Genomic DNA, 27480 nt, shown 5'->3' on the forward strand with positions numbered 1-27480 from the left:
GTTCGTTCATTGACGAGTTTTCGAGTTTTTTTTTTTTTTATCGAGAACGAAACTGATAGTTCGTTACGTGGAGGATCAAAGCGTTCTCGGGAAATTAGAAATATCGCAGTGGAAAAAATTAATTACGTCCACGGGTATTTTACAAAAAAGTTTCCTTTTTCAATTATCGCTCCTAGTTTTCTCACGAGCAAATAAACGAGATAATAATTTTCAGAGAAAATTTATTAAACCTAATAAAATTGTTCAGACTAGAATAATTTTATGGTAATTGGAATGAAACGCAATTGAAATTGTACAAAACAGTTAAGGTGGGGCGAAAGATTAGGATCTTTCAAACAATGCAATCTGGAATTCTTCAAGCAAGTGTAAAATTGAAATGATCTAAACGGCGGAGTATCTGGAACGTTTCAAACGTTGGCTGGAACTTTCCTAGACATCAGTTTCTATTATGGTACCACCATTTTATTTCCTTATCATTGCTATTATGCTAGCAGTGGATAGTTACAATCTTTCGCAATAGCGTATTTCACCAGAGTACAATATTCAAATATTCCAATATTTTCTTCTCTCTTAAAATCTTTCTCCATAAAAACTCACCTTTCGATCGACCGATTATCAAAAACCTATGTAAAAATCTAATTAAAATCAAATCTAATTAAATCACCAAATTGTAATAAATAGTCTTGAATGTGAACGCAACAACACTTCTCTTCGAGAGAAAAAAATAGAAATAAGTGTCATTATCGTCATCGATTATTTAAAAAAAAAAAAAAAAAAAAATACGATCCATCGATGGAGAATATAATCGTGTGACTAGTAATTCCAATCTCGTCTAAGGATCAGAAACTCGGCCAAGTGTGAAATTTTGCGAATGCACGCGATCGTACGATCAACCACGTCGCGATGTTACACGTTCGAGAACAAATGGCCTCCCTCGCCTATCTTTCGTCGCCTTTTTGCACCGATTCAAAATTAGAATTCGCGTTGTGGGTGGATAGGAATGCTCGTTAAACGAGTGGAAGCGCAGGATCGAAAGGTTAGGGTGACTGTTTTGCTTGGCCGATACGGACAAATAACGAGATTGACGAGAGAAATCGACGTGGATTGGCATATCGATATAGTTAACTACAAGAGGGAAAATATTATCTCGAATTGGATTAAGAAAATGTAGAATTTTGGATTTACGAAATTGAAGTTGGAAATAAAGGATATTTTTAATTTGTGTGGCAGGATGTTGAAATAGAATGGTGCATAATTTTCTACGAATATGTTAATAATCGAGATTTTTCAATAGCTTGAATCGTTAATGAGATAGAGGAGTCTACTAATCCATAAATATGATTTATGAGGCGGGAGAGTAAATGGCACGGATTACGATATATTTGAGAAGTGGAGGATTAAAGCAGTGGTTTTTTTCTGTGACCTTTCTAAAAATTGCGATTTATTTTTTCAAGAGTCGTTCTTGTTACTTTTAGTTGAATTGTTATTTTTAACTCTTTCCTAATTACCTGCAATGCCAATACTCTGTAAGAATCTCAAGGTGATCCTCAAGGCAAGTGTAAAAAGTAAAGTAAAAAAGCGAGTCGATATGTTACTGTTTAAATTTATAGGAAGGAAGGGAACTCGTGAAAGGGAAAAAGTTACGAAATATTGTAAAAAAAAAAAAAAAAGGAGTTGAAAAATATAAGAATAAGTTCTGGAAAAAAGAAAAGTTGTATAGAGAAGGGGGGATTCTAATTAATCTCTTTCCTAACTTATCTTCGACGTTAATGACCGAACGAAGAAATTTGCATAAAGATATCATCTCGTCCCTCGGCTCATCCTACTTTATTACTGCCCACCTTTTAAAAAACGAACGCCGTTACTCATTTCCGATTAACAGAGGCCTTCTCGGCCTCTTACCACTTCGTTCGAAGTGCTGAAATTCGAATTTCGAAGATTGGCCGCCGCAAACGATTTTCTTCGCGCGAGAAAAGAAAATATCTCGTGTCTCGATGGCGATCAGAAAATAGACGATCTGCAGGGGCTCTGTCCAACGTTTGTACGGGGTTTACGTGCAAATACTTATTCCACTGTTCCCAGAAATTCGTCTGCGATAAAGGTGAGAAGATTAAGAGTCGTTGGTCAGGCTAGAACAACTACCTTCGAATTCTTTTTATCAATGTTTTTTACAATTGTCACGAATTAATAATTTCATCTCGATCGTTCGAGATGCAAATGAGAATTCCCTAGAAAAGAAATAGTGGTGACGATAATTCTACGAAATAATTAATTTTCGATTATTTGAGCGATTCTCGATAAAAATTTATTGTACATTTTCTAAAAGAAAAATAGTAATAATATTTAGTGAATAATTCGAGCAATTGTTCGAATGTCACGGATTAATAATTTCTTCGATCTTTTTCGAGAGATAGAATTGATTAATGGAATTCCCTAAAAAGAGAATGACAGTGACGATATCTAGGGAATAATTAATTTTCGATTATTTGAGCGATTCTCGATAAAAATTTATTGTACATTTTCTAGAAGAAAAATAGTAATAATATTTAGTGAATAATTCGAGCAATTGTTCGAATGTCACGGATTAACAATTTCTTCGATCTTTTTCGAGAGATAGAATTGATTAAAGAGAAATTCCCTAAAAAGATAGTGGTAACGAGGCAATAGTTAATTTTCCAGAAGAATAATAATAACAATATTTAATGAATAATTTGGACGATAGAATTAGTCGAAACAATTAATTGTTTGATGTGTATTGAAAATAAAAAGAAAAAAACAAAGAGAAGAAAACTGAAAGAACATTGATATCAAAACTACCAAAATGGAGTCTCGTAAAACGATGATAGCACAAAGAGAATAAAAAACGAGAAAGTCTAATAAAATCGAATATAGTCGGATAAAATAGAGAATAAACTTTTATAAGATCATTTATACCTCGAGCATAAATTTCTTCTCCACGATCAACTGTGATCCAATACACCAACATGGATTTGAAGAACGAAATTAACAAATTCGTCAACTGATTGGTAAAATAAAAGCGTTCCAAGAGGACAATGATTGTTCGACAAAAGCACGATCGAAACGTGCGACAACGAGCTATCGAGCGGGAAGATTTAAGAATAAAATCATAAAACGGATTGAACTTGTTGAAAGAAATGGTTGAATCGAGCAAAACTTAACCACTTAACAAATGGAGAGGAAGCTGAGCGAAGAAGTAATGGGAAGAAAACAAGGAAACCAAGAGCGAAACCACAAAACGCGTCGTGAATCTGTTGAATTATTGAGGAACGCTTGAATTTTTTAACAAAGCAACTGGTCGAGCAATAAAAGGCGAACGAAAAGGAAGAGAGAAGGGAAGGAAAGAGAAATAAAAGGATCAAGGATAAAATTTCAAAAACGTATCGCACTTTTTTAAAGAATAATTTTTTAGAAATTCAATATTCCATCAAAGGAATATTGAATCAGTCGGGTAATAAATTAAATATGTATAAGAAAGATTAAACAAAATTTAATCTTTCTAAATTATTGTTATAATTTTTATATAAACACAAGAACAAAAATTGACGTTTGATCAAAATCAATCGTTCAAACACGATTAAATTCTTTTTAATCCCACGTTTCTTTGTCGTCTCTCGATCAACCATGCCATTAATTCGAAACTAGGCAATCAATTTAATAATTTTAATCGACAGACTATTTCGAATACTTGGAATATTTCAACACACATTTAACGAGAGTAATTTAAAGAAAGAAATTCGAATTTCACTTCTTCTACCCCCTTGATAATAAAATAGAAATCTAAAAATCTAAAAATATAATTTTATCCCATCAACGATTCTTTTAATAATTTAAAATTTTAAAAAAAAAGAAGAGAATATCTCTTCCCTCCAAGATTTTCCATCCAATGTTCCGCCATTTCACCGACCCCCTTTAACTCCTTTAAAACGAAGAGATACGAATCCTTCCTTTCCCCCCCAAGATTTTTCAATGTATTATCTTCAACGATCTCTTGTACAGCCAATCTCGCGGAATATTCCTGAACAGAAACAACGCATTAAGTTCCATCATCACGTACATCTACAGTTTATGACTTCTAGAGGCATAACCCTAGAGGCATCGACTGAAACAAAGCAATAAAATCGTGTAAATTATATTGAACGACACATATTCGAAATGGAATTACACTGACTGATTTAATTGTTTGTCCTTTTTCGACGTGCATACAGGAAAGAATATATCTATAATAACTTGTTGTGCAATGGAATGTGGACAATCGAGATCGAGGAACGAACAGTTTTTGCATTTTAATCTCTTCTATTCCGATATTGTCCATTATTATAAATCTCGTTACGTCATTGATAAGTTTAATCTCGATGACCCTTGTCAATCGTCTTAATTTGCACTGAAAAGAAGAAGTAAATTATTATTACAATCGTTACATTTTTCTTTCCTTTCCAATTGCAAAAAGAATAATACTATTTCTCGATTCCACAATTTTCAAATATTCTTTTCCACGACATGTAAAGTCTAAGATAAAAATATTTCAATAACAAGAATCGTAAGATTTTTTTCTCACAGATCACACGATCGTGAGAGGGAATAAATCGTGGAGTAACGGGAAGATAAAGGAAAATGTCGAAATTTCGTGGGACGACGAGAGAAGAGAGAGACTGGCCTTGGAGACCTTCTCGAAGGAGGATCGTCGTCGTGGATCCGGGAGAGGTTCATCCTTTATTTAATTTTAATTTTAATTCTCGATTTTTCGTTTGCTCGAATCCCAAGACTTCTCAGCCACGGGTTATTTATTTATTTATGCCGCGTTTTATTATGCCTTCGTCTCGAGCGCGTGCACTCGTCGCCTTTTCTCCCTCCCCCCCCTCCCTTCATTCGAGCGGTTGGATCGATGGGGAGTTGCAAATAGTCTCTTAATATTTTTCTTCTTCGCTGAAAAAAAATTCAAGCGCAAAAAATTTCGTTTCGATACTTTAACTTGTTGGTTTCAAAAAAGATTTGATCGAACCTTTCGTTCGTTCAGGCATTTTTGTTTCATTTTTGATTCGGGCGTGCAATGTGATTTTAAAATTTGAATTTAATCGATTTTATTTAATCAGGTGTATCTTTTGCTTGCTATTAATTCCGTAAATTATGATCTATATACTGTGATTGAGATTATGATGTATAATTTAATTCATCAGATTTTACACGGACGAAATTTTTCTATGAATGTTAGGTGATTTTAATTATTGGATATATATATATATATATTTATATTTTATATACATATATAAAATTCTGAGAATTTACAACAGCCATTGCCACTGTCTTTCTTTCTCTTCCAGATTATAATAATTCTATCTCCGGTGAAAATGATTATTTGTTAATTTTTGTCGAATGTTTTCTGCAGTCAGTGATTCTCTTAATTAAGGCGTAATTAACGCTGGAGCAACGTCATCCTTGATATCGTTAGTCCTCATACAAAAGGCAGATAACGAGAAGAGACAGATTAATACGGGTAAACGGATCATTCTACCGAACCTACTACGCTCTTCCAAAGCATAAATTGGAAGAAATATAATTAATAATATAGTTGGACAAAAATAAAATTTTCGAAAGAAAGAGAAAGAAAAATAATTCTAATCTGATATCGATTTAATAAGATTAAACGCAAAAGAATCTATAATAATCCAATTAAAAAAGAAGAAGAAGAAGAATAAAAATTAGATTGGAGAAAAATTAATGAAAATAATATTTGTTAAAACGAAATTACCATTGTTACAGTGTTACATTATTTTTCTGTTTTGAGAGAAACGAAAGAAAAAAGAAAAAAGGAAAAAAAAATCGATTTTATCGAGAACCCTTCCTTCATTGTCTTCGTTCTTTTCGAGACAAGCCTCGTGTTGTCTACAAATTACGCAGCGTGCTCGTCCACGTGACGACTGTTTTCCCGAGCCATCTATGCGGATGTCAAGTGTTATCGTGCTAATTCGCGGAAAACGTGCCAGTCGCCAACAACGTAATTCGCCGGACGTTTTTTGAACCCCCTTCTATTATTAGCCAATTTGATACAACGCTTATTTTCTTAATCTCTCGTGATATTCTCGCCATTTCCAACAATTTACAATTTACGATCGAGATGTTTCCTTCCCTTTTTTTCCTTTTTTTTTTTCTTTTTTATCTTTCGATACTCTTTCACTCGAATCGAACGATGAAAATGATATTTAAATCTCTATTGAAATCTCCGATCGAAAGGAAATGTTGCTCTCAAAAATTATTATTATTATTATTTATCTCCTCTTAAGCGTCGATAAAAGCAGCAACTTGAACTAATTCTTAAACGAATTCGCAGCACACTTTCCCCCGAATCAATGTCAGGTTCACCACTCGACCCGAATGAAAGCTCGATCTTGACTTAAATACTCGGTTGATCTCATCCACTTCCGTATGCATAACCACTCCACTCGCGTCGTCGAATGCAAAAAATTTTTCTCTCCTCTCTCGTTCGATCTATCACTCGACACCATCGTGTCGAAGAAGAAAGAAATTCGATTCGTTAATTACAAAAAGTAACAAAGAATAAAATATGTATTTTTATATGTGTATATATATATATAAAGAGAGAGATAGAGAGAGAGAGATAGAGAGAGAAAGAAAGAAAATGACAGTAACGAGTTCGTACGAGGCAAGAAAATAAATCGTGGACTCTGGTTCCACTTATCACGAGGCAACCTTATGCAAATTTATGTACGACATAATATGCCACTGACCTATATTCCTCACGGTCGTCGCTAATGCTCGGCCAGGATTTTTCTATTTTCATACGAACCGGTATTTCGTTCTTCAACGTCTCGAACGGATCCCCCGTTTCGTTGCTTCTCGTGGAATTAATCACGATCGAGAATTTCGAATCTCGTTCGAATCTCAAAAATCGAGGAAAATAATCGATTTCGATCATTCATCGTGACTTTTAACTCGAAATAATAAAATTGTTGTGTCATTTTGGCTTATTGTCTCGATTCTTAATACTGAAAATTTTTCAGAATAAGAAGAAAAGAAAATTGTTGAAAATAAAGTAGAATATTATTAAACAATAATTAATACAAAAATTTAATATTAAAGAAACAATTAAAGATAATTAAATTTACTGTATATAGAGTCTATAAACTTATAATTTACTCAAACACCCATTCGATTCTCTATGGTAATCTAGAGATACGAAAAAAAATACACGAATCATGATATCATAAAATAAAGTATTATTAGAGAATAATTATTACAAAAGAGATATTATAGATATTATAGAGATAAGACACAATTAAATTTATTATTTATAGATTCTACAAACCAATAATTTACTCAAAAACCCATTCTCTATGCTAATCTAAAGATACGAAAAAAATACACGAATGATATCATAAAGTAAAATATTATTAGAGAATAATTATTACAAAAGTATAGATTAAAGACACAATTAAATTTAGTATATATAGAGTTTATAAACCTATAATTCCTTTACTCAAAAACCCATTCGGTTCTCTATGTATCTATAGAGATACGAAAAGAATACACGGATGATATCATAAAGCTATCAGGCTCGTAAAACCATCTAGAGTACCATTCTCGTCGTATCACCTTCTTCTCGTGACACGGTAAATCGGATAGAGATACCGGATCACAGGGTTTATTCTCTCCTTCGGCCATCTTGCCCGGTTATTCTTTTACGGCCGAAAGCATAAAGGCAAAGCGACAAGCAGATGGAACGAGAATAAAAAGAGAGGGAGCATAAATAAAGAAGCATAGAAAAAAAAAAAAAATTAAAATTATCTCTTTTATCTCGTAGAAAATAAAGATTGATCAAATGATCTTTTTAAATGAGTAATCGTGCTACTTTAATCTTTTTCTTTTTTTTTTTTTTCGAGAAGAACATGCGAGAAGAATATGATTTAATGTTAAACGAAAATATGATATTTAAGATTTTTTATTATCGAATTTATATGATCCAATTTAGATTTGCATCTTATAACTTTTTGCTAATCAAAAAGTTTTATAGAAATTTAGATTTTTTGATTTTGTTTCGAGGCGTATCTACAATGGCAAGTATACGAACCAATTATTAATATAACTTACTAAATTTAATAAAATCTTTTATTTGATGAACATAATATAAATCGTATTAAAGAAATTGAAGATATAAAATTAATTATAATATTTTTTCATAAATATTAAATTATTTGTCTGTCCATAAATTGTAATTCCATTAATTAAAAAAATAATCTCGATGATCTTAATCCATGAAGAATTATTATTAACTTTTTAATAATCTTAATTTTGAAAAAGTTATTATTCTTATAATAACTTTTTATATTAATCTCATATGAACAACAAATGAAATAGCAATAATTGACTTTATATCATAAAATTGACATAAACATATTAACCTTAAAATTAAAATACCAAGTATATTAATAATTACTAAAAAAATTACTATTATATTTAAATAATATTTTACAAGTCATTATTAAACCATATCTTTTTAATTTTAACATAATTGATGCTAATTATTCCATTGGCATAAACTTTCACCATACGATAAAAAGACATCGTTATGAAAGGAACATAAGCTAACGAATAATAATAAACTTCAAGAAAATCTATATAACTTAGAGATGAGAAATAGGAATCACTTTGAAACTCGATAAGTTTCATAAACGCGAAGAATAAAAAATATTATTTGAAAACAATTCAAAATTCTAATTCCTGATAAAATAAATACTTTAACTTCAAAATCATTTGATCTCGATCCAGATCTCTACGAGCGATTTTTTAGAAAAAAGTGTCTGAATATAGATCGTAGAGAACGTCAATTCCATCGGGCGATTTTAAATAGGAAAAAGAAAAATATCGAAGTGCGTCATCGTCGGATAAAGCTTGTTGCTATTCTCGAAGTCGGCGGAGTCGTGCGACTGTCTAATCGATTGAGCCTCGTGCACGCGTTTGTTTTGCATAACCATGTGCGTGGAATGCAACGGTGGAGGAACCGGCTACCTTATAAACGACACCGATGATCCACTCCGGTTGCAGTGGAAACCTACGTCTCTTCGTTCGAATAATGGCCGAAGAGAAATATGGCGGATCGATTCCGACGGGACACGCGACCAAGTGAATTGTAATATTGTTTTCTAGACCAAGAGACGAACTTGTGGTTTCGTGATTAGCATTGAATTCCCGTCCCGATGAATCATTGCCTCGGTTTATTTTTAAGATTAAAGTGAACGGGGAGGGGGAAACGAATTTCTTTTTTACTTTTTTCAAAATTCGACATAACGATAGAAAAATGAGAGATTAGGATTTTAGGTTAGGTCGATATTTGTAAGATGGTGGAAATGATATTCTCGTACGTAGCGGAGTAAACTTATATTATTTTAAAGGAATAAGCAAAATAAATTGTTTAAAATTGTTCAAAAAGGAATCTTTTTTCGTCAAATTTTTCTTTTCAATAATTTAATTTTTTTCTTTCAACTTCGCATTATAAGGTTAATATACCTTTCGAGCCAGAATTACGACTCGGTACGTGATCGATAAAAGGATAGAGATATTTAGACGTTGAACGAAATGAAATAAAGGAGAGGGAGAAACTCGTAAGATCGAAGAAAGGAGGAGGAACTTCCACTTTCATTGATTAGATACACCATAAGTGGAATAGTGTTATGGAAAAAATGAAAAATATGGAGGAGAGCGTGGAGCGAGACGAGAGTCAGAGTTATTCGACTTTTGAAAGAATGTTTCTCGATTAATAACTCGATAATGAAATGCATCTTCGATGAGTCTTTTCCGCTTGTCTAAACGCTCGCGTGTAATCGAAACTTGGCTCGCCTCCGTTCCTCTTCGTGAAAGGAGATTTTCCTTTTTCTTTCTTTTTTTTTCTTCCTTACGAAGAAGTTGGCAAATCAAGACGCCGCGCCTTCACTCTCCGCGATCTAATCGTAACTTTAATCCAAGTCCTGGATGACAGAAACTATTAGCATCTGATTAAGAACTGTTCATCGAATACGATCGATATTGAAATCATCGATGATACGTTTCGTGCGTACGTCTGTCAAAGCTACGTTATCGCTCCAAACTATCTGGACAAGCTTGTATTTCAATTATGAAATTGTTGGACACAAAAGGACGTGACTTTAATCTCTATTTTATCACTATTAAAATTACGTTACTCGTCAAAAGACTCTAAATTCGTAAAAAATATTTTAATATACAAATTAAATTATACAAATTAAATTATTTGATCGTAACTATCAGAAGATTAATTTATATCTATTATTTGTCTATGAAAAAATCATCAAATATTATGGACAAATAATTTTCAACTTCTATTTCTTAACCACTCATTTGTATACTTGAATAATTCGATGAGAAAATATTACTTGGATAGTTCAAATTCTATACAATCCAATGCATTTATCGTGAAATAAGTATCGCGCAATTGAAATCACTCAAAATCACTTGAATCGAAAATATGAAGAAATTTCCTGAATCTAGCCGAGTCTCGAGCCGGATCCTCAGCGTTTCACCGTTCGAACATCCGGCGGAAGAGGCGGGAGTCGAGCCAATTCCCGACCTTGGCATGTTTCACACGCGTTAAGACACTTTCGCCGGATAGGCGGCGTGCCCACGCGACTTTTGTCACGAATGCGTGCGGGTTGCGTGTCACGCAAGGCCTTTCTATGCCTGTCAATGGATTCTCGAATCGTGGCGCGTGGGATGGAAAATTCTTTTGCAGGTGGTGTTTGACGTTTTTTTTCTAACGTCTTAATTCCAGAATGGAAACTTTGAATTCGTAGGGGAATCTATGCGAGGTATTTGTGTTCGTGGATTTATTAGATCTCCGAAATTTTGAAAATTTTCTTGAGCAAAAGAAAATTAAACTTGTGAGAATTTTGACTCTTCCATAAGGATAAAAGATGTATTGTTTTAGTGCATCTTGTTCTCGATGAAAATTTTTCGGAATTTACGAATTTACTTTATAGAAAAATTGATAAAATTTGCAATTAACGAGCCTTGCCGATTCTTTATAGACCACAAAACTTTCTTCTCGATCTGAAAGAGGAAAAGAAACACGATGAAGGAAAATTAAAATCGTGGAGTCGAAGAAGATCGCGTACAATAACGATAACGAAGTGGACGAGGGTAATTTAGTTATTAAAGAAACACGTAGAGATGAGTCAAATTGCGTAAGTAGCTTGGAAATTTATGTAACAAGTTAACTGTCATCGCTCAATTAATGACACCGAAATGTTCCCAGCTTTTTCCTCTCTCTCTCCCTTTCTCTCTCTTTCTCTCTCTCTCTATCTCGATTTTTCGGTCGATCGAATAATAAACACGTTCCAATCAAATACAGGAATTCAGACAGTGTTGGGATGAAACAAGATCAAGGAGAGATTTTCCAATAAAGATTAACCATCGATCCAAGAGGATGTCACTCCTTACGAACTCGTTTATTTAAAATAAACGCGTGAAATATCTTTCACGAATAATTCGTTTTCTATTTCGATTTCTTTTTTTCGAAATAAAATTTTCATTTGAGGTATTACAAAATCTTGGAGAAATCACGCGTTCGTTATCTTCGTTTGATCATAGCATACTTCGTCGTCTATTATAATACGAGAATGTAAATACATCATCGTTCACGTTTACCACCTGGAACAAAGAATCTTTCATAAATAATTGTACGAATGTAACCGTATAATTTAACTTTTAACAATCTGATACAAAGATTAAAATTTAAACCTTACGAGGCTTTTCAAAAATTTCACACCTGGAATTAATTCTTAGAAATTTTAATGCGTTAGAAATTAACAATCGACACTATAATTAAATTAATTATTAAATTTAATTAATAATTGAAACTATGATTTAATTTCTAACATTAAAATTTAAACCTTACTTTTCAATCTTTTAAAAACTTCACACGAATTAACTCTTAGACAAGTTAACATCAACGTTAGAATTAAAATTGAAATATAAATTTCACCAAGCTTTTCGTACCATCGATTAATTCCCTATTAATCCAAATTTATCTCGCGAAACTTTTCACAATTCTCTTTTAACAATTTCATTTACGAATTAATCCCCAGACAACTTAACATCAGAATTAAAAATTTCGTAACGACACATCGATTAATTAACCCACGATCCCAAGAATTAGAATTAAAATTAAAATCAAATCTCGCTGTTCAATCCCTTTTTAAAAACCTCCCGTGAATTAATTAATTCTTTCCAGATATAATCCTAACCCAAACACACGTTAGGATTGAAAATTAAATAATCGCCTTTTGCGCCACGTGCACACGCGAAAAGAAAAAAAAAAGATTAACGCCATTCCTCTCGACGAGACGAACCAACCCCACCCTTATTCCGCGTTCCTCATACACACTTGTCCAAACAACCGTCTCTTTATTTCTCCACAATGTATTCCACGAGTCACGAAGCTACGAAGATGAACGATCGGATACGAAGGCCGCCGACCTTATCAAGGAGCCACGGAGGTAACGACCGGTAACCGCTCGAGGATTCGGTTCAAGGATCCACGCGAGATACGAGCGATAGTTTGCCCCACCCTCCCCTATTTCGCCTTTTCTCTCGTTGTTAAATTTCGAAACATCGTGGGGCGTGTCCATATATATATATATACACACACATATACACGCACACATCGTCCTTCCGCTTATATTATTACTCGCGATACAAGGGCGACATTTTTACGCGATCCTTTCATCGCGATCGCGATCAAACGGTTGAGAATTTGTTGCCCTTTGTTCATCGACCTTCTGGCCGGGAAAAAAAGAAAAAGAAATCGTCGAAACGCGCCTTTTCTACTCCAACAAACGAATCAAGGTTTTTCGAACGTTCAAAAGTCGCGTCGCCCCGGGGAAAGGTACGTTATGACACGCATTTGTGTATGTGACGTGCAAGAGCGATTTCTTTTTCTCGGTAAAAAATACAATTATTTTTTGTTCCCCCGTGAGAAAACTGTGTGGCTCTTAAACCGTATTTCTTCGAGATCCTTATCGTGATTAATATTCTTCTTTCCCAAATAAGGTTCTAGTTGAAGTGCGTGCAGAAGAAGAGGAAGAAGAAGAAGAAGAAGAAAATGAATATCCACGCACGAGGTGAAAACGTCTAAATCTGTTCTAAATCTAAAAGACACGTGGCTTCATCTATTGTAATAAGGTTTATCGATGTCGAGATCAGTCCCTCCCTTCCCTCCCCAAGTGTTCGTTAAATCGCAACATCCTTCCACTGGAAGAAACTTTTCAAAGAGATATGTTGGATTAAAGATATTGAAAAATTCTACTGGAAAAAGAGAGTTGAACGTCAAACACGAGATTTCTAAACGAACGTGACTCGTGCACTAAATCCCCGGTGTACGTAATAAGATCGTAAACAGAGAGTCGTAAAAACGCAGCCAGGAATCAACGACCCCGTTTCTCTGTTCTTTTTCGTATTTTTTTTCTTTTCCTTTTTCTTCTTCTTCTTCTTCTTCTCTCTCTCTCTCTCTCTCTCTCTCTCTCTCTCTCGGAGATAACGCGAATCATAAAGAACGCAACGATAAGAAATAACGTGTTACGTGCGTAGAGGATACAGGTGTAATGAAGTAAGTTACACGGTTTCAACGACCGTTTTGTCGTTTCTTTCGAACGTTTTTCTTCGCTTATCAGCTACATTTATTGTGGCAATCGCATATTGAATTCACAATTTTATCCCAAAAATTAATTTTTCTTCGACGCGGTGTGAATTCGAAACTTAATCAAACACGATCAAATATTCTCAATTTCAAATTATAATAATCATAGAAAATTCTAATGATCATAGAAATGCAACACCTTCGTGTACATTTCTCTATTCCCTTAAAATCCAATTCAAACTTGATCAAACTTAACTAAAAAACTTAAAAAAAAAAAAAAAAAACACTAACGCCCTCAATTTCAAACCATTCATAAACCGTTCATAAACCGATTCTAGAAATTCGTAGAAATTCGTAGAGCAATCTAAATATAAAATGATATTAAATTTAAGAACAATAGGATACAACATCTTCGTTCCTTTTTTCTTTTCCAAATTTCTCGAACGAAATTCCTGGTCCCTGGTCAAACCTCTGATATCCCCTGTTCCAAAAATCTCCTGTTCAGTTTGACGCCTCGACGCAAAATGATAAACCCAATGAAATGTCTACTCCCCCCCCCAATGTGTTTACACGGGGGATTAACAAAGTCGAGACTTCGATCTCGAGCAACGGATTGGTTGCGCAACGCCGTTTCGTGCGGGGACGAATAATGATCGGCCACGATTAGATTAATTGGACGCATTAAACTAGTTTAAACTCTCTGCCTCTCGCTTCTCCCTTGCCTTTCCCTCCCAAGTTTCAGAACGCGCGATCGTAAACCCCCTTCTCGCGAAAATAATTCGCGCTCGGTTTTTACGTAACGCCACGGATCGGCACGCGTGGAATCCGATCCGGAGGAAAATGATATGATGATTCGACGATTTAGTCGACGAGAGAAAAAATTTCTGTGTCTACGTCTTTTTTCTAAAGATGGAAAGAGTGAAATTATTAAGTTTCTCCTCTCGATTAAAATTCTCTTACGAGTTCGATGAAATTTCTCGAATTCTATAATTCAGATATGTCTGCGTAAGTCGTCATTTTTTTGTATCATTTCGATGGACGAGTCGATATTAAACTGTCCGTCTAACTAAGATTAGTTACTCGATCGATTGAAAAAGTTTAAAGGGATTTTGAATTTGAGTCACTTACAGTGATTAATTTATGCGTGAATCCTAATTTTTAAGTAAGATTCGAAAAAATTGTATACAATTTTTAATTAAATCTATCTAACTAATCTAGTCTACTAGTAGACTCTTCATCTAAGTCATCATATTTTTATCATTTCAATAGACAAGTCGATATTAAATATATCGAAATAGTTATTTAATTGATTCGAAGGTTTAAAAGGATTTTAAATCGTGTAAGTCACTTTCAGGGAATAAGTATAATAAGTAACTTACACTTAATTTTTAAGATTCGAGAAAATCCTGTACAATTCGATATTAAATTGTTTGAAATAATTATTTAATTGATTCGAAAGTTCAAATAGATTTTGAATCGCGTAAGTAACTTTCAAAATTCGAAAAAATTATGATTTTAAACTAAATCTGCCAGATTACATAGACTCTTCGATAATCTCAATCCACATCTACTCATCTAACTTCGAAACTATTCAATCTATCTATCAAGAAGAAATTGAATAAACGAATAAAAATTACCCAACAATTGTCTCCTAACATTCGAGGCAGAAAATCGATCGTCATCGCTTCACGAATGAAGAGAACGAAACGTTAATTCGACCGATGGTCTATTAAAAAAAAAAGAAAAGAAAAGAAAGGAAAGGAAAACGGTTCGATACAAAATTTCAACGACAATAAACGACAACCGCTTAGCTGGAATGATTCGCTTCGATTGAACTCCCTTCGGGATCAATAACGCGACGGATGGCCGACGCTGAGAGAAAGAAACGGGTTGTTTCTCAACCCGTCACGTTCTATAATTAAACAGCAACGATTCGTGATCCGCGAAGCGGGAGAGAAAACGCTTTGGACGGCGAACACAGGAAGCGGGAGGGACGGATCAAAGGGACGGACAGACGGGAAGAGATTGCTCGTCATTGACCCAAATCGCGCTTCGGGTCCAAAGAAGAGAGGAGAAGAAAAGACATGGACACGGCCTCCGTGAAAAATCTTGACATTGAACGTTGAGTTGGCGCAGAGTTGCCGGACTGCCTCGTCCGAATTTATTTCTCTGTAGACGTGGAAACGTGTCAGAGACGACGCGTTGAAAGTGAACGCGGCGTTGCTCTTTTTTTTCCTTTTCTTTCCATTCTTTATCCCTCGATCCTCCCTTGGAACCCAGAACCTCCACAGTTTTGTCATCGTTTTCTTCATTATTGAGAGAGGAGGGGAGATATTGGTAGCGGTTTCTTGCTGTTTCTTGAAGTTATTAAGTTTTTCTTCCTTTTTTTTTTTTTTTTGAGATATCACCCTTTTGCAAAAATATTCGAATAATAAGTTTCTTATTCGTGGGACAGAGTAACGAGAAAAAGTACTCGAAGTCATTTTGAGTTAATTGGTTATTAAAAATGCTTAAATAACTGTTTATTCGTAGTTTGTTACGACTTTCGATAAATTATTGAAAGTAACTTCAACTATTAAATTATGCCCATTAACTCTATTTCCTTCCGTTATATCATTCTCTCGTGCATTTATCTCCTCTTTCAATCATCGAACAAAAATATCGAACGAGTGATATTCGTCATTGTTTCTGGTGAAAATAATAAAATTATCCTAATATAGATCTATCTTCTCACAACAACGTTATTAAAATAACCCGCGCCTCTGACGCATCGTTGTTTTTCCCTAGAAAAAAACTCTTGAAAAAAAAAAAGAACAATAATAGCGTAAAGGTTAATGATAAAGATACACTTTACGATAATACTTCGATTATAAAATTTATCATTCCATTTTTCCTTCCTCGTCGTCTTTTCCCTTCCTTGAAAGATTTCTTTCTACATTGGATAATTGAAACATTCGAATAATAATCCAACGATCGACTGTGTTCACTATGGACAGTGAAAAAAAACAAATAAAATATACGACTGAATATATTTAATTATACATAATTGCGCGTATCTGTTTACGAAACATTTGAAGTATGTGTATCGAAGAAAAACAAATAGGTATCAACTATGAAATAGTAGTGTTGCTGTCAACATTCAATAATAGAACTACAAATAAAATTTCAGTGAACTTTAAATTCTAACAAATAATAAACTCGATTATAAAAACTTATTATTTTATTTTCCCCTCTTCGACGTCTTTTCCCTTCCTTGAAAGATTTCTTTCTACATTAGATAATTGAAATATTCGAATAATAATCCAATGATCGACTGTGTTCACTGTGGACAGTGAAAAAAATAAATAGATATCAATTATGAATAGTGTTGCTGTCAACATTCAATAATAAAACTACAAATAAAATTTGTGAAGTGAACTTTAAATTCCAACAAATAATAAACTCGATTATAAAACTTATCATTTCATTTTCCTTTCCTCGTCGTCTTTTCCCTTCCTTGAAAGATTTTTTTCTACATTGGATAATCGAAATATTCGAATAATAATCCAACGATCGATTGTGTTCACTGTGGACAGTGAAAAAAAATAAATAGAACAAAAAAACAAAAAAAACAAATGCCAACTATGAATAGTGTTGCTGTCAACATTCAATAATAAAACTATAAATAAAATTTGTGAAGTGAACTTTAAATTCTAACAAATAATAAACAAAAATTTACCCATTGACTAAGAGTCCCGACGACACGATCCTTTGATTAATTAAGCTAGGGGATAGGGTGCGTCTCGAAGAACCGCTCAAAACGGCGCATAATTCATAAACGAGCGCTTAAGCGGAGCTGAGCTCGTGGAGGACGAGGCGGCAGTCGTCGCGCAATCTGCATCCTTAAGCGCCGCGACCAAGTATCCGCCACGTCTACTCGACCTATTTGCCCGATGACCTCGCCCCAAGACGCTTTTCAACGGATTCAGACTCGAAATTTCCTCTCGACTCTTGACTCTCCATCTTTATTTATCTGCTCAAACTTTGATCGTTCGAGAGAAAATCGAAACTGAGAAGAAGGAGGAAGGGGGACTCTCGCCACGGTATGTGGATAATATTGGTTTATTTTTGGAGAGTGATTAAGATTGGTGTTGGAGGAATTCTGAATTAATCGAGAGAATCATTAATCGATTATTTGGGAAATTTCAAAATATATCGATGGTTTGCAAAAGAATATATATTTGAAAAAAGATTAAGATTGGAGTTGGAGGAATTTTGAATTAATCGAGAGAATCATTCATCGATTATCTGGAAAATTTCAAAATATATCAATGGGATTGATGGTTTGTAAAAGAATATATATTTGGAGAGAAATTAAGACTGGAGTTGAAGAAATTTTGAATTAATCGAGAAAATCATTCATCGATTATCTGGAAAATTTCAAAATATATCAACGGGATTGATGGTTTGTAAAAGAATATATATTTGAAAAAAGATTAAGATTGGAGTTGGAGGAATTCTGAATTAATCGAGAGAATCATTCATCGATTATTTGAGAAATTTCAAAATATCTCGACGGTTTGTAAAAGAATATATATTTGAAAAAAGATTAAGATTGGTGTTGGAGAAATTCTGAATTAATCGAGAAAATCATTCATCGATTATTTGGAAAATTTCAAAATATATCAATGGGATTGATGGTTTATAAAAGAATATATATTTGGAGAGAAATTAAGATTGGAGTTGGAGGAATTCTGAATTAATCGAGAGAATCATCGATTATATGGAAAATTTCAAAATATCTCGATGGTTTGTAAAAGAGACTCTTACTCAATGGATAAATTTTTGTTTATTATTTGTTAGAATTTAAAGTTCACTTCACAAATTTTATTTGTAGTTTTATTATTGAATGTTGACAGCAACACTATTCATAGTTGGTATATTTGAAGAGAGATTAAGATTGGAGTTGGAAGAATTCTGAATTAATCGATTGTTATAAATGAAAGAGGAAAAAAAGAAATTTTTGGAAACTCAGGAATAATTTATGCAATATTAAAAATTGGATTTTTAGAATTTATTGTTTGGGCTCATCATATATTTATTGTTGGATTAAATGTAGATACAGGAGCTTATTTTACTTCAGCAACAATAATTATTGCTGTATCCACAGGAATTAAAGATTTTAGATGATTAGCAACATATCATGGAGTTAAATTAAAATTAAATATTTCTGTTTTATGATCGTTAAGTTTTATTAGAGAGAATTAGAATTATTCACGGATTATTTGGAAAATTTCAAAATATATTGATTTGTAAAAGAACATATATTTGGATACAACAAAGATTGAAGTTGGAAAAATTCTGAAATTAATCGAGAGAATTAGAATCATTCATCGATTATTTGGAAAATTTCAAAATATATCGACAGAACCGACACGCTTTGTAAAATTATAAAATATTTTATATATTTTATATATTTTATATATTTTATAAAATATTTATATCAAAAGATTTTTTTCGGAGAGAAAAATTGAAATTGTAATTTAAGATGAAATTCTGCCACTCGAGGAAGAGAAATTTAAATTTATAACGCGTACATCTTCACAATTATCACTTTCTTTCCAACAATCGCGCGTAGTACGTGAAAATTGGAAAAGGACTCTAAAAAACGAAGTAACCGATACGAATTTTAAAATTTCACAAACTTTCACGCGCCAATAGCAAAGGCAGCCAGCAAACGTGTCTAACTGTTTTCAAACAAGCCACGTTTAACAACCTCGTGCAACAATCAACCTTCTCTCGAAGTGCACGAAACCTCAACCTCCTAGTTAATTAACTCAGAAGAAGCAACGTTACCAAAGATCTCTAGCAGAAGCTAGAGAGTCCAAGCAACTTCCAACGTGGTTTCCTCCAGCTCGAGTAAATCGATCCCTCGCCTCGAGGAACCAAGAAACGTGCTTCCGATAATTTAATCAAGAAACTTGGATCTGCTCGCGCGGCACAAGCGTCCATTCCATCTTCAAAAAACTGGACTTCCCTTCGTCCAATCCTTCCATCTTTCGTTCTCATCAAACCGCGGACCTGACTGTTGTAACTGATGCTTCGTGCTTTCAACTTTTCTTCGGCTCTCGAGGGATTTTGACAAATGGATCCGGTCGAGGGATCACGAGGATCGTGGAAATTTGCAGAAAGAGGGCTTCGTTTAATTCAAGCAAAATTGGGAGGAGGGGATGAAAACGAGAGATTGAAACTTTTTATGGGGGGGTGACTTGTACACGATCTATTCGTTCTCGACTTTGTTTGAGACTTTGTTATAAGAATGAAAAGGAAGAGAGGAGAATAAAAAAGAATAAAGAAAATAAAGAATATCAAAAGGAAAGGAAAAGGAAAATGAAAGAGGAAGAAAGTGTAGTTTCGCATATGCTGGTGGAGTTATTTGTTGAGCTTTTGGAACGAGTTAAATCTTGAAGTTAAATGATATGCAATATATATATATATAAATATTCAAATCCAAAATACATGTATAATATTATGCATTATAATTATATTCAATTTTGATGATACCTAATTATTTATATGAAACTTTTTCCAATGAAAATTGTTGATCTTACTTTATTAAATATTTTAGGTGCATTTTAATGATGCACAAACAATATTAAATATGCAATCGTAATGTATACAAATTTTAGAAATTTAAATTTCACCAGACAATGATTAATAATTCCCTGGTAAGCTACATTAGCTCGAAGAAATTCCTATCCAAAACACACTATTCAAACACTATTATTTTTTACTTCTGAGATAATCCAACATCTCGTTGCGATATTTTCAACAAACACCAAAAATGTGTATTCACACTGTGACAACAATGATGTAAGGAAAATCACGATTATAAAAATATAATCGAGACGAATAACAAACCGAAACTTTTATTAGAAATGTGGAAAAATAAACGTGAAACTTTTTCGAACGAAACATAAAAATTATTTTTACAAAACGAGGATATTATAACTATTTATAACGGATTAGATTTGGAATACAACATTTCCTCCTTTTCTCTCTCTCTCTCTCTCTCTCTCTCTCTCTCTCTCTCTCCTCTTTTCACAATTTTTTCGCAAAACTCGATTATGATGATTTAACCAAACACTTTCCACGTCACATCCACGTACGTAATTGCGCGTAAATTTTATTCCACCAATCTCAATTCTACTCCAACGACATTGCTTACTTACTATTACATTACATCCCAATATATCGTATTCTCTGATAACACGTCCTTCCATTATTTACATTAGATAATAAACAAAGCAGACCAAAGGTCTTCTCCAAAACCCGATTACGTACAGCGTGAAATTTCGCCGTCAGTTAATTTTCCGTCGGTCGAGCGTGGCGTAGGTATTGATCTCGACAGGTTTCGACCTCCTGGGGAGGGCCAGCCTTCTCCCTGGTATCGATACATCGACTGCGCAGAATATGGAGCGACTAACAACCGCATATATACAAGACCGCTGGCTAGGTACACGTGCACCTCGCTGGTCTCCAGTTTCTCGAATTGTGTCACACGAGAGAAGGAACGCGGACAGACAAACGCAGAGAGAGAGAGAGAGAGAGAGAGAGAGAGAGAGAGAGAGAGAGAGAGAGAGAGAGAAAGGATCGACGTCACTTTGAGGGGCGAAGGTGACGGCCACCGGTTTCCGCTTTCTACGCCACGGAGAGGAACGAAAACTCGACGAAGTGGTAATAGACTCGAAATGACGCGTGTATCGGGATCGAAATGAGGCATAGTCATGGAATGATTATCCGATGGCCCAGTTTTCGCCCGCTTTGGCCCTCCTCCCTTCGTCGTAGAGGGGAGGGTGTAGCCTCGTCTCGTTTTGGAGACGATTATACGTGTAATATTGTTGTTGTTGTGTGGAAAATAATATGTGGAAGGGAGGAGAGTGTGTGACGAATTTGGACGAATTTGTGACGAGAAATTATGAATTTTCGAAAAGAATTATCCTAGAGAATTTTAGAACCTTTCAGGTGATATTTGAATATTTGAAGAAACGACGTTGTCCGACTTGGAAATTTTAAACCTCGCGAGGGATGAATTTTTAAAATTCAGTATTCAGAAAAATGACAGAGGTTGTTAATAATGAAAATTTTAGAGGCCGCTTTTTTTAGCTTGCTATTTTAAACGATACAAATTTCGAAAGCGAGAAGATTATTAAAAAAGTCCTGTATATCTGAGAATTATTTCGTTTCAAAAGAAAAAAAAAAAAAAGGTGAAACAATTTTTATCTGTCCAAATATAAATTAATATTTATATTTACTCTCTGGGACGAAGTAGATAGTAACCGTTGACCCGGTTAGCTCGAAGCGATAAATTATTATATTATATTTCATTTCTAATTTACGAGGACCGTCGGAAGAATCTTTCAAAGAAACTTTAAAAGAACACGTGAAATTAAACACTTCGAAGATAAACACTTTACATAAATCTAATAAAGAAGATCTGTAGAAGATCTGTAGAAGGCGAGCCGTTACTTTTTTTTTTTTTTTTTTATCGTGCGCCAATTTCGTCTGTGAAACAATTTTCTGAAACGTAACGTGATCTATAGAAATTGTGCTTGACGGGTATCTGATGAACAGGCACGAACACGGTGCACGATGCATGCATGCAACCCTTGTACAATGGGAAGGATGGTTCCTTTGTTTTCGCGGAGACCACAATAGAGAGACACAGTATAATCTCTCTCTCTCTCTCTCTCTTTCGTTCGCTCTTTCCCTCCCACGCTTTGGCGTTCGATACTGTGCGTGGCCTTGATCATCCACGTAGGCCACCAAGGGAGGTCCAGGCCCTATTTCTCATTCGAAACGGATCCAAGAGAACAAAGAGGATGTAACGCGCATCTTCGATCGATCGGCGTCCTTTCAGGTATATTTTTAGATCTTCTTAGCTCTTTCCTCGAATCCTAAAATTCTTTCTTTCACAACGTTTTAAAATTGTAAAAAATTGTAAAGGATACGATGATTTTTAAATCTTTGGATTCAACTTTAGATTAGTTTCACTTACCAAAATATCAAAATTGTTTAGAACTCTTATTCCATTCATACGAACTTTTCTATCCGATCCGAATCTTTCCCGAACTTTCACCGATCAAAATTCTCCCTAGAGGCTAGCACAGCGCCCTTTCTTCACAGCGACCGTGGACAAAGTAACATCGTAACAAAACGTCTCGGCGAAAATTAACTCCGACGAATCAACTTCTTCGTGAAATGAGAAACTTTCGTAATTACCATTGCGAGCAAAGTCGAAGTGGAGAGTAATAAGGAAAGGAGAGGAAAAGGATGGACAAAAGTAAGGGGAGGGAGGGCAAAATAGATGATTTACGGACGTGGTCGCGATGAAACTGTGCCCGATTTACCACCTCTGTCGAGTGGTGAGTCAGGGTCGTGCGAGGGAACGGGTTTGGGTCAATAACTGGTATATAGGTGACGGCTGTTTAAATAACTTTCTCTTTCACTTTATGAAAAAGATCGTAAAAGAAAAAAAAAAAAAAAAAAATTGTGGCAATGAATCGGCCCCTGGGGTATCGATCGATCCGCTCCACGCGATTATTGGAATCGATTAATCGTAATGATAGGGCGATCAAATTTGGGCCGACTCGATCGTCGCAATTAGCGTTAGAGCCAACTAGTGAAACACGTTCGAAGTTCGTAAACTGGTTCGATATATGTTGAAACGAGTCGTTGTGAATCGTGAGTGGATCAAAACGTGATACCTTAATTAAGGAGAGGAGAAGGAGGAGGAAGAGGAGGAGGAGGAGGAGGGGTGCGATAGATGTGTCTTCTTTTGTGAAAACGAGGAACGATTTTGAATCGTTGATGTTTTCGTGGCAAAAAAGTTTAAACGGAGATTTAAATATTTTTCGGGATCTCCAATTTTTTTCTTAAGATGAAAAGAGTTACGAAATTTTATCTATGTTTTTTGATCGATATTTTACGAGAGAGTTCTTTACAATTACAATAAAATTAAAATGACATATGATTTTCAATATTCATGCGACATCTAATTTTTGCTAAATGGATATTAGCCTATTTTATGCTCGCGATAGCCTTATATAATTGAAATTACTTAATAGCGATGGCTTATGTTTGTTAAAAAAAAAAATTGAGCAATTATACGAAAACGCTGAGTAATATAATTGGCATTTGGTGATCGAACAAAGGGAATCTCATTTTGCGATTAGCCGATCAATCTTTTCCCAATGAGGATAAATTCTTCGTTATATCGCGTCATGACTTAATAGATCGATTTAGACGAGGGGAATGCGAGAACGCCACTGGAATCGCCGATGATGCTAATGACAAATCGATGAACCGTCGACTAATTAGCGTATGAACGCGAAAAACCCAAGCCGTGTTTGTTTATTATTCGCGAAAGGATTTTTTCTTCTCGTGATTCGTGAACGGTTGTTAATTTAAAAAGCTACCTTTTGGAATTTAAGCTAAGCACCTTCATTTCTTTTCTTTCGTCAAAAGAAAAGCTAGTCACGTGATGTTCTTGAACCGCGTGATAGGTTAGGTTGAACTTTGATAATAATTATGTATCTCGTTAAATATATTTCTTACGCGACCGTTTATTTTATCGTAATAGGTTATAACTTCTGAAAGTTTTAAAAGATAAAATTATTCTCTAACTTTTTCGAGATATTATGGAATTAATTGTTAAGTTGTTGGCATTAAGTTAAGTTTTTTGGCAACATGTTAAACGTGGAACACGAGAAAATGATGATGGGTAAAGAAAAAGTGAAATACTGGAATTTTCGATTTCCATTCTCACGAGATATGTTCGACACGTTTTCTTTCCATTTGAATTTCATTTGCATTTGTGAATTATTAATCGGCTCATATGTATTCCAAAGTGTACGGATCTGATTGTAATTCAACTATGTTACTCGTTGTAAATGTGTAAATTAACCCTTAGTCAGTAAATACTTGAAACATGATAGATGTACGATTAAATTTTGAAAGTTAGCTTAACTTCGATGTAAATATCTATTTTATTTTATTTTAATTAATAAACAATATTAATTTATGTTTAAAATTACATATCGTGATTTTTATCAAGTATCTTTCCGAAAAAATGTTAATTTTATATTCGTTAAAATTTATATCGATTAATTTTTTTTCTTCTTTGATAAATATTAGAAATTTTTAACACAATTATTCGCATCCTTTTTTTTTTAAACACCCTATAAAGAAAGGATGATTCATAACCAATTGTTTTCCGCGCCTTTACGAAATCAAACTAGACACCAGAATATCTAGGGAAACCGCTTGAGAACCGGCCACATCAACAACGCCTGCCATCTACAGATTACACTTTGTACTGAGAAATTCTGGCCCGAAGATAATGCTTGAAATATTACCACGAATAATTAAGCTGGGTGATATTGAATTCCCTGAAGACGGTTCGTATATTACTTTCCATTGTATTATAATTTGAAGAATGTTACTCTTCGAGATAATATTATTATTAAGGATTATATTATTTTAACATGTAATTATTATTTCTGCAAATTTAATTATTATTCTCTAAGTGTATAATATAATCGATTGTAAAATTTATTTCATATTATTTCCTGAATGAAATTAGAAATATTTTCTTCTTTTATATTTTTATATAAAAGGCAATAATACCAGGATTTCCTAATTGTAAGATTTCAAGGTGATTATACAAATTTCGTCTGGTTATGGTTATCGATTAATTTTTGGAAACGACCCAAAAAGACTTTCGAGATATTTGATCCCCTTACTTTATCGCTTATCTGCACCTAATTAACTTAATGCCGTACTCACATTGGCCAGAATTGTTCCTAAACAAGAGCATAACATCGAGGATATAATTAAGTATATTTAACAGTTGTTTGCTCGCCAAGAAAATGTAACAATACGTTTACACAGGTATTCAGTTCATGAATAAGCATTTCCCCTAAACGGAGCACGGATCGTTAGCATTGTGTAAACGGTATATTCCGGAGAATTCAAACTTGAAAGTTCGGACAAATCGAGATCTCGATACTCGTTCGACTTCGAGAGCACGAGCGATCTCTAACTTCGGATCGGTTCGGCAATAATCGGACGCGATCGGTCAAAGGCTTCGAATACCGAAAGAATTCTACCGAATTCTACCGATCTTGCCCGAATTTTCCCGAAAGCAGTCGTAATTACAAAATTTAACGTATAATTACCAATTATTCTATAACCTATTAAAAATATACCATATTTAATCGAAAATAACACTGAATTACATGAAGCATTACTCGTAAACCGAAATTTTTTGGATAATCAAGATAATAATAATTAGATCATCGTACTCACTGCCAATTGAACTTTCCAGTGATACCCTCCCTGAGGCGGTCCTTGAGACTCCGTTGTCTGGATGGCAGAGACGGACTAGCCGGCTCCTTGGTCGGTGGAGGCCCACTTCCGCCTCCAGCACCGCCGCCGGAAAACAATGCCATTCCTCTTGTTCACGCCAAGGGCGTCGATCTGTCCACTTATGTTAAACGTTCGTATCCCACTGTCTATCTAGGTCGCGTGTCGAGCGAGCATCACCGAGGCACTCACGAGGAATAAGAGAATCCGCAGCCTGTTTGCGAGTTCGTTACTTCCTGCCAACGAATCTCTCCAAGGAATACGTATGTATATATATATATATATATATGTGATTCAAAATCGTCTCGAACCTGGATAATAGATTGTGCGTTTCGAATAAATTGGAACACGTTTCCGTTCTTTCCTCGAAACGATTGAATTTTGAACAGGGAGCGGAAGAATGAACCGGAAGTAGCTACGTAATGGACACGAACGATCGGTTATGAACGGTTATCTCGAGGGAGACGGTTGGTTGGTTTTTAGAATTTACGAGCCTGTTTTGAATATATAAGATAAAAGAGAAAGAGATTCTTAATCTTTTTTCATTCATGAGTTTCATCGTTAATTTTATTGTTAACAAGAAATTATATAGAAAGTTTAGCAACAATACGATGTAGTTAAATATTTTTCTAGGGATCTACTTTTGTGAAATACAAGTTTATTATAATTTATTGCAAAAAGAGTGACATAAAAATATAAAACTTGACAATTATTGGATGTAGTTACACAGTGAGTTACACGACATTGGGAAAGATTAACTGCGATTGATCGTACGCGAATGATACTTTATTTACTCGTACAGAGAAATATAGATTAAATTGTGGAAGACAGGATAAAAAGAACGTGTAGAAAATATCAAATGAATCCAAACACGGGAAAATATGAAATTAAATTATTGTAAAATATTTGTGAATTATCTAAAAGATTCTTATAATTTTCTTTACAATCAAGGCACGTTTTTCATTGTCTACCGAATGCGAACTTGACAAATTCTTTCATAAAAAGAATTTTCACTTTGATAAAATAAAAATCTGTAAAAATAGAGTGGAGAAAATGAAAAAAAAATCTTGTTGATTTAGAAAACACTCGCGCACAGGGATCGATGACGGAGTAGCTCGAATGCTAACTACAATCTAAGCCGATTTTTTAATCACGTCGACGACTTATTGAGACTTGTTAAATAACAAACGCGGTTCAATTCGATCGATTCGATGAAAACATTTTTAGTTCGCAATAGTTTCCATAGATAGAATGTTATTAACGTTTTGCAAGTTAAACGGAGTATCTCCTGATATCGCCATTTTGATTTACGTCACTCCGTTTCTCTCCGTATCGAAAAATCTTTCAGATAAAAGTTGAACAGTTCAAGGTTTAATATATATATATATATATTC

The 27480-nt window shown here is 34.2% G+C and overlaps 1 protein-coding gene across 4 annotated transcripts in view; it reads right to left on the minus strand.

The window, feature by feature from the left end:
• LOC122715039 (nuclear receptor coactivator 7) overlaps positions 1 to 27480 on the minus strand; it is a 192563-nt gene that overhangs the window by 123081 nt on the left and 42002 nt on the right. Inside the window, exon 1 of one of the 4 annotated variants that reach the window (XM_043936929.1) lies at positions 26030 to 27411. The exons of 2 other annotated variants lie outside the window; for them this stretch is intronic. In XM_043936929.1, the coding sequence (XP_043792864.1) occupies positions 26030 to 26172 (143 nt within the window). In that variant the 5' untranslated portion in view covers positions 26173 to 27411. Of the gene's footprint in view, positions 1 to 26029; positions 27412 to 27480 lie in introns of those variants that run through there. One more of the 4 variants, XM_043936930.1, reaches the window with a different exon arrangement.

This window comes from Apis laboriosa, unplaced genomic scaffold (genome assembly GCF_014066325.1).
Source record: "Apis laboriosa isolate Shangri-la unplaced genomic scaffold, ASM1406632v1 scaffold34_cov151, whole genome shotgun sequence".
Taxonomy (NCBI): Eukaryota; Metazoa; Arthropoda; class Insecta; order Hymenoptera; family Apidae; genus Apis; species Apis laboriosa.